The 9335-nt window shown below is 41.8% G+C and overlaps 1 protein-coding gene across 2 annotated transcripts; it reads left to right on the forward strand.

The window, feature by feature from the left end:
• The first annotated feature begins 857 nt into the window (after positions 1-857).
• On the forward strand, positions 858-9063 carry LOC123120977 (outer envelope pore protein 16-3, chloroplastic/mitochondrial). Of its 2 annotated transcripts, none has more exons than XM_044540932.1 (3): positions 858-996; positions 1738-2066; positions 8647-9063. In XM_044540932.1, exons 2-3 carry the CDS (start codon positions 1742-1744, stop codon positions 8754-8756), a joined length of 435 nt encoding a protein of 144 aa, XP_044396867.1. In that variant the 5' UTR covers positions 858-996; positions 1738-1741; the 3' UTR covers positions 8757-9063. The 2 variants fall into 2 exon arrangements, with proteins under 2 accessions (XP_044396867.1, XP_044396866.1); XM_044540931.1 differs by having other exon boundaries at positions 1724-2066; positions 8647-9049.
• The last annotated feature ends 272 nt before the right edge of the window (positions 9064-9335 follow it).

Raw genomic sequence — 9335 nt, forward strand, 5'->3', positions numbered from 1 at the left:
CATGTTCTACGCGAGCTTATGCAAATAAAAATCTACTAATAATTAGCATGCACATACGGATCTCAATATATTGATCAATCCAAAATTATTTATAGATACTAGCATGCTTGAGCTCTTAGAAAAATGATAGTTAGCCAAATCAATTTTAAATGGCAACCAATGCATTTTAATTTTTCTTAAGTAACACACAAGTGTTACACGCCTTGTAGTCGACGGGAACGTCTTCTTACATTGAAAGCGTATCACCGAAAATCCTACAATAAATTCACGATAAATGCGAGCATCAAGATTTGAACCCTGATGAGGGGAAGATACCACTGCCCTAACCATCCAACCACAGAGTTGGTTCGCGGAAAAATGCTTGCTTGGGGCTTGGGATTTTAGAAGAGTAAAATGCACTGGCGGTCATTGAACTTGCATCGATAGCTCACTTTGATCATCGTACTTAAGAATACGGTCAATATGGTCACTATATACGACTGTTGGTGATTATACGGTCACTGCCTCACCGGATAATCACCAACAGTCATATATAGTGACCGTATTGACCGTATTCTTAAGTACAATGACCAAATTAAGCTATCGACGCAAGTTCAATGACCGCTAGTGCATTTTTCTCATTTTAGAATCAGGCTTTTTAAAGCCCGGCCAGACGAATAGTCAGGTCTATGGGCTTTAACTTGGCCCATTACGACCGGGGTTTTTTTGTCAAAACCGATTATTCCTGACTCAATTTTCTCAAAAAAAATAAGGATTACTCCCGACTCAAAAAAAAAAGGATCATGTCTCCAATTACTTTGCGGCAACGTGATATAGTAGGCCTAAATAAAGGGACGCTAATCTTCTTACGGCGCACGCTGTCTCCCTCGCTTCCCTCCCTCATCATAAAGAAGGAAAATAGGGGTCCCTCTCGCTATCGACGCAGGCAAACCTCCGCAACACCAGGAAGAAGAAGAAGTAAAAGCGAGCGGACGAACCGAGGAGAAGAATCAAGAGGTTGGTTTTTCGCTACCCCTAACCTGTTCCGAGACTCCCCACGAACACTTGTTTCATCCCGATCGAGGCTTCGCTTGCGCTGTCGCTGCTGGCGGTCTCTTCTTTCGCCGTTTTCCCGCCTCCAATTTCTTCGGCGTCGGTCCATGAAGATCGGGTCTGTCGGAGAGACGCGGAACAGAGATTTAATCGCTAACTCGCCGTCGATTGCGATCGATTTGGTCGGGGCTTTTTTGCTTCTCGTTCTTTGCTCCTGGCCACATATGCTAGGCGATTCTCGCAGCAGTAGTGCGATCAAGAGCTTTCGTTTGCGTGCTGCGATCTGCTCGATCCTGTGAATCCGTGCTTCTTGTCGATTCCCTTATATATGTAAACAGTTCTGAACTTGGATTTTCCATCTTGTTGTGCTCTGCTGAAGTTTGCCTAGAGCCTTCTCAGTGTAAACCTGGAGACTCTCTAAAGATTACTTTCTGAATTCCTTCCTTGTAAGCCTTTAAATTCTGTGATTATTTGGAACATGAATTTGTGCTATGCAATGCGGCCTTCCTTGTTTGAAATCATGTGGCACATATAGCATTGTTTCGAGTTGATGTCATTGTTTTGTGGACCTTATTCTTAATTATCTTGACTTAGTGCACTTACTGTTGCTTGTAAATTGCCATGCACTTACTGTTGCTTGTAAATTGCCATTCTCGTCCATTACGCTAACTAAAGCTGGATTTTTAATCAGTTTCTTTGTACAAGGAACATGGAGGGTTCCAATTTGAGAGTTCCGGTAGATGATGGACTTATCTTGAAGACAAGCAAGGGTGCAGGCACTGGTTTAACTGCTGGCAGCGTTTGGGGTTTGCTGGTTTCTATGCTGCACGATGGACCTAAGGTTGGCAGTAATGTCAAGTATCCTGAGCTGGTTAGAACTGGCAAGGTGTGTCGAAGTTACGCAGGAACCTTGGCAATTCTTGGAGCCACATATGTAGGCGTGGAGCAATCTCTTGAAAGGGTCAGGGGGAAGAAGGACATCATTAATGGTGCTGTAGCTGGTTTTGCTGCGGGTGCAACTATGGGTTTCAGAGGTAATTATCTATACTAGTAAGTATAGTTGTTATGCTTAGCCTGAAATTTCTAATTGTTCGGTTAAATGACCGTCCTTGTGGATTATTTGCTTCCTTTTTCAGAATTCAAAATTGTGAATTTTCCAGGCATACCTTAAGTCCACTCTACAAACTTTGATTGGATGTTTCATTCTTGTATCATAATGTGGAACCAACATTGTGATGATTTTTTCCTCCATTATGCATCCATCTTTAGTACTTTTCAGTCGGTCCTGTATTACTGGTTCATACAGTATTTAATCACATGTTGCCAGTATTTTTGCTGGTGACGCGGTAGTCAAAATATGTACGCAGAGTTAACCTCAGTTGGGTGGGGCAGGTTAAAGTCCTTTGGCTTGTATTTGGATCCATTTTTTTCTTTATTATTTAAACACCTAGTTTTTCTTTTTTTCGTTTCCATTATTTTGATAGTCCAAGTCAAAACAAAAAGTCTGGAAATTAGACATTATAAGAAAGATGATGCTGGAAAGGTCAGTTTAGAACTAGATCTGCTATTTTTCTGCAAACATATGCAGTTAGGGACTCAATTGAGGATCTTGGAGGAGTAGCAAAAATCATGACATTGACATATTTTGAAGAAAAAAAAGTTACAGTATGAAACATTAGGGGATGATTTACTGTTAGGTTTGACATAGTTTCACTTTGATGCCCCTTCCAATGCAGTATATATATCTTGGGAGGAAATCTGTATTCGGTGTGTACCTTAGCCTTGTGGCGAGGAGCTCCCGGTGCCGTCCATGGTGACGGCCGGTGATGGCAGAAAGTAGCGGTGGCGGTGCTTCCCGTCAGCACTGCACTAACCCTAGATCGGTAGAGGATGTAGGTGGGGTGTACGGCGTCGCGACGAACCTCGTGTTGCGAGCCGCCGACCTCCACCTCTTTATATATGTGCAGATGACAGGGGCCCGTCAACCATAATGGGTTGAGCCCCCCTGATCAGGGCGCGGGTCTAAGGGCCTGGTGGGCCGTTGGGCCCACACGGTGGAGATCATCCTAACATTCTCCCCCTTGATCTCAACTTTTACTTTTGACCTTGTGCTTTTACTTTACTCGTTTCATAACAGATCAATACATAGAACATGTTTCATCGTCACAGCTCAATTGCCGATAGAATCAGACAGCCACAACGTACCTCTCTGTTTTGAAACAAATTCTTTAACCTTGGGCCCTTTATTGTCCGGAAATCTTAGACTATACCATAAAACCCATGTCGACTGTATGTTCTCCGAACACACTGGGCGGTAAGCCTTTAATAAGCAGATCTGCAAACACTTGTCTGTTGCTTTTATGCTCCAAACATTTCAACATAATTCCGAACTTTCTCCTTAACAACGTACAACTTTGTGTCAATGTGTTTGGCACCACACTTGACTCGTTGTCATAGGAGTCAATTACTTAAATGGATATCGCTGCTGTCAACCATTATCAACTCCGGGTACAGGTTTCCATAACGATTTTGCCTGTCCCTCAGCCTCATATCATGCTATACTTTATATTCGCATCACATTGATGATAAATGATTCATTCTATAGAGTTCTTCCACACAAAAACTCCTAATGTGAAGGTCAGCGACAATTGTGGATTTCGCCGTACATTTCACAAGTTTTTATCTTTGTACTTACAACCTTTTGAGAGCACTTGTTTCTTTCAGCATGAGGCCGATATCTTTGACTCCATTCCATCGATTTATATATGTACTGGACATTGCCAAAACAACCCGGATATGTGAACTATGGCACGGTAATGTTACACTTTTGCATTCATAAAGCTTCCAACAGCTGAAGCATATGGTACCATATTCATTTGGTCTATTTCACATTGACTCTTGGAACACTAAAGTTCCCAAAATCATTACCCTTTACTATAAGAACAAGCGTAGGTTTTCTCACATGCATACTTTAGACACTTTTCAAAGTATGCTCATGCGACACTCCTAATACCCCCTTTTATTCTTTTCTTGGTGAATCTCAATAATTATAACGAGAGTCACTCTACTCAGAACATTCTTTTGAACTTTGAGAACAAGAACTTCTTTTCTCCTGCTGCAGTAGATTGACATCACCACTAGCAAGTAGGACGTCATGCACATGCACAGGATTAGGAAATGAATTTCCCGTTCTATAACTTTGCATGGATACAATTGTCTTCTCATTTTCTTTAACCCAAAAAACATCTGATTCTTCTAACTTTAAATGCCACTGTCTAGAGACTTGCTCTAGTCAACAAAAGACTTCTTCAAGCAGTATCCCTTGTGTTCTTTACTTTCATCTGATGTAACTCAGATCATGATGTCAGTCATGATGTGCCACTAACACTCATTGTAATTTATTCATTCTCTTTGCACAAAATCTTTTCTTTGGTAACACATTGACCTTGTAGACCCTTTACAGCCTACTGTTTATGCTCCATTGGAAATTACTTATGAGTCCCAAACATCGTTGGGATTCACCAATTTTATTTCATCTCATATAGTCACTTATCATTTAGACAAACAGACACTTCTCAAAGCTCGATTGAGCGCTTTAAATGAGGTGGGATCAACCTCCATTTGAATTTCCCTAACATAAACTTTATAGTAATCAGAAGTATCTGATTTTCCCATTCCTTGAGACCATTTGTACCTCAGGTACTAGCACTTCTTTCATATGGGGCTATTGTTGCTCAATCATTGCCAAGAGGCAAATTAATTCTATAGTCTTTCATTTCCAAGAGACAATAGATTTTATAGGGACTTGTATCACAAGATCCATGTTTACTCATTCATCCTTTATAGAGCTAACAACAGGTGTTGTATAGGTCATACAACATGCTCCCCCACATTACTCCATCTTCACTAAAAATGGCGTATCTTTAAACTTTATTATTTGGGTTTATTCTGTTAAAACTTTCTTCTTTATGGCACTTTAAGCACCGTCTTAGTATTCCTTAGTCTGCTTTCGGAACTGTAAAAGATCCAGGAATACAACTATTTCTTTTCTTTAGGGGTATTATTATGACCGTCGTACTCTCCCAGACGATCACATTCTTCATCACATTATCTAAAGTATAGGGGAGTTTCATCATTCTTAATTTATCTCATATTTCTTTCTCCCCCTCGAAATGTGGCAAGAACTTTTCTGCCACAATTTCGAAAACCATTCATAACTCTTGTGAATTGAGGAAACTTCGACTATCTACTTCATTCATCTGATTCATCTGATTACTTCATACGAAATGAAGTTATCTGTTAACTGGTATGGGAGTACTTTTTCCTCATTCCATTTTGGAAACTCAACAGAGTTCTTTATCATTAGTACTTTTGCAAGGCACACTTGCATATCATTCTTATCTTTAGGTTCGTCTGTAACTTTTATTATCTTTGGATTTATTGAGTGCTTAATGACTGTTACACATAAGGTGTACAGTCGATACTAGGAAAGCACAATAGCTACTCCATACTTTTCTTCCAGAGTGGGACACATTAAAAGCACATGAGTCATCATATCTTTCTCCTATCATATAGGATAAGTCCTTTGCCAAAATTTCTCCCGCCATGCAGGATTTTTGACATAATACCATGTCAACTTTACCCCGTTACGCAGGTATTTTCCCAGACTTTTCCCGCCATGCGGGTTTTATCATAATCATCTTTTCCCGCTATGCGGGTAATTCTCTGCAAGGGACATAAATGCCACAATTGGCTCTTTTGACTGCATATTCAATCATCAAATTCAGAAATAAATCCGAATGCTCTTTGACACACATGATTGATCCGACGTTGGTCAAATTAAACAGGCATGTTGCTTATTTCAACTCAAATCATGTTGACTGAATAATCTTCTTCATAGAGAGTACATGAAAGACATTCGTCAACCAAGACTCTCAATGATCTATCTCTTTTCTTTTGAAGCCATTCTTTAGAGAGAACATACTCCCTCATGTTATGACCTTTCTTGGTCATCTTTTGGGTCACAAGTACCAAGCCATTCTCTTTCACGAATGAAAGCACGGAAAACTTTTAGTCTGAGAAAAAATTAGCCAATAATCAACAATAATGAGCATAAAATTAACCCCATGTTGGTCTGGTTAAAAAATATGCACATTAAACTTTTAAAACGTTCTTTTATATTCTAAATCACCGTTGGGCAGAATTAGAATAAAACATCATCCTTCTACATTAATTCCATATCACCATTGGGCGGAAATGGAAATAATGCATATAACTCATAAACGATGTGATGATAGTATAAACTTTCTTTCATAGTGTGTCCATTAAACAACTTTGCTAAGAAATAACCACCATCATCAACTTTATTACAGCGGGAACAAGAAATATACATTTCTCTGATTCAAGAGCATTTCTTGATCTTTATATGTTCTCTGAAAATTGATCACTATGATACAAAATTTATCAGAGATTTAAGTTTTGAACATAAGACTCATAGAATTATAGTAATGTTCATCAACGTTGGTCAGAAAATAACAATACCATATTTTAACTTTAAAACAAATATCTTTCTTTTGTCATAGCAGAAACTATCTGCATCTTATTTCACCCACAGGGGAAAACATTGCTAAGAACAGTTCTTCCAATTAAATTTTCCCGTTGGTTCCAATTTAATTGGAGGATAAAACTTTTTCTTTGCAGCGGAAACTTTCAATATTCTATGTAGAAACAATTCTGCACTCTTTTACTCTCTAAGCAATTTTAACCGGTTGGTTCAAAAAAGCATTAGAGAAGCAACAATTTAATCTTGTACTTTAGTTCTATTCACTTTTAAAGGAGCACTTTTATTTTTATTTGCAGCAGAAAAACATGAATAAAAAATTCATGAACTTTTTATTCTTTACAGATACTTTTCTTTGACCAAATAAGAATTCATGAACTTTATTATTTTCTTTGTAAAATTCATGAACATTTCTTTTTCTGAAATTTTTCTATTTTCATTTTCAGAAACTTTTTCTGTTTAATTTTCTATTTTCTAAACAAAAAAATTTCGTTAAAAAATATATATTTTTGCATAGAAAAACTATTTGAAATATGCCAAAAACTAGACAAATAACAAAAAACAAAATAGAAAACGCAGCTGGCCCAGCGCGCTCGGCCCGCAGCGGAAAAAGCCGGCCCACGGCCTGCCCTGCGTGTCGTGCCTCGCGAAATGCCTCGACCCGGCCTGGGCCGCCCGCGACTGTGTCCTCGGCCCAGCGACAGCGTGCGCGGCGGCTGCTGCCCGCCTGCACTTTCGGCCCGAAAAGCCCGTTGGCAGCTAGGGTTTTGATCTAGGCCGTTGAACGCGATCGGACGACTCAGCATCATTTTCGCTGGATCAAAACTATCCCATCGCACCAGCTCGGGTCAAACTCTCATCCTCTTGTCTCTCGCCCGACGCTGTCCCGGTCGCCGGCGACCGCGCCGTGCTCGGCCGCCGCACCGCGCCTGCCCGGTCGAGCCGCCGGCGATGGCGTCCACCACCGCGCGAGCCTGGCCGTTCTCTTTCTTTCCCCTTTCCGTTCTTCTTTCTCTTCTTCTGTCCCGTCGGCTCCGTCTCTGTCGAGGTAAAAAGGGCAGCGCCCTGGTAGGCCGCTCCGGCCGCCGTGAACGGCGGCGAGGGCCACTGCGCCACGCGAGCCATTCCCCTTCCCTCTCTTCTTCCACCACCACCCCAGCGCGAGAGGGACGCGAGCAGAGCCTCCTCTGCTCCCCTTCGCGCGAGCGACAGCGGTTTCCAGATGCGGCGCCCCCGCTGACCCCTTTGCCGGCGTGCGCGAGCACCTCTAGGGTGAACGCGCCGCCGTCAAACGGCTCGTTGGTGGTGCCCTTTGCCCCGATCGGGGTAGAGTTCTTCTTCCTGAAACCTCGGCATGCCGATGCGAGTCGGAATCGAGAGGAACGGCGCGGCCGTTGCGGCGGCGCAACTTTTCTGACAAGGAGTTTTTCCTTCTTTCTGCTTCGATTCGAGATCGAAATCGTATCTGTGTTCTTTTTTTCTCTTTTGATTCGTTTCCGAATCTTTCTTTCCCAACTCGATCTACTCACTAGACAGGCTCTGATACCATTGATAGACTTACTGGATCAACTAGGAGTAGATCAGTGGGATATAATCTGTATTCGCTGTGTACCTTAGCCTTGTGGTGAGGAGCTCCCGGTGCCGTCCATGGTGACGGCCGGTGATGGCAGAAAGTAGCGGTGGCGGTGCTTCCCGTCAGCACTGCACTAACCCTAGATCGGTAGGGGATGTAGGTGGGGTGTACGGCGTCGCGACGAACCTCGTGTTGCGAGCCGCCGACCCCCACCTCTTTATATATGTGCAGGTGACAGGGGCCCGTCAACCATAGTGGGTTGAGCGCCCCCGATCAGGGTGCGGATCTAAGGGCCTGGTGGGCCGTTGGGCCCACACGGTGGAGATCATCCTAACAATCTCCTCTTCCCTATGTTTCCTATTATCTTCCACTATGACGATGGCCCTACTATGCGTGACTCTTTCTTCAATTTGTTAGTTCGGAGTCAAAATTTACTATACTAGTCTAACATTTTTATCCTTGTATGTATATATATGCACAGCCGGGAGACTCCGGACACTCATCGTGTCAGGGTCTGCGCTCGCTCTGACTTCGGTACTCTTGGATGTGACTGGAATGAGAACTACTGAGGAAGAAAAAGTCCAGCACTAAGTCAATGTATCATCCTGAACAGCTGTATCTACAACTTCACTCAAGCAGTTCCATGTTTCTGTTCTAAAGCATGCACAATACCAGAGGAGTTCCTCTGAATGTAGTCTGTTCATAGTAGAGATAGTAAAGGGATATAGTACCATGTGGCAGTTGCTCCACATCTGTAAATTCATGTTTGCAGAGTACTTTTCGCATTTCATACGTGCTTTAGTAATCGCTGAAGTTCATGGTCGAAAGTGTTCAAGTATGATCTTGTCATCCCAAATTTTAATCGGGATGTTTGAATATGACATTGTTCTCCACTTATTTGGTGGATGCTTATTTTCACGAGTGTTATGACCCGATGACTGAGGCCATCTAGTTTTCTTGTTTTATTTCTTCTATTAATGAGTTGTGGTGTTATAGTAGGGAGTAATTTATACCATCCCCATAGTACAAAGTGTCTTAAATGGCTTCATTTATTAGTTTGTAGACTCATTTCCTCTTACCAAAAAAGGCTTTCACTCCGCTTTATATATAAAGCAAACCACACATTACAATCGGCCATACAACAAGAAACGGAAAATAAAACGATAGGAT

The sequence above is a fragment of the Triticum aestivum genome, chromosome 5D (genome assembly GCF_018294505.1).
Source record: "Triticum aestivum cultivar Chinese Spring chromosome 5D, IWGSC CS RefSeq v2.1, whole genome shotgun sequence".
Lineage (NCBI taxonomy): Eukaryota > Viridiplantae > Streptophyta > Magnoliopsida > Poales > Poaceae > Triticum > Triticum aestivum.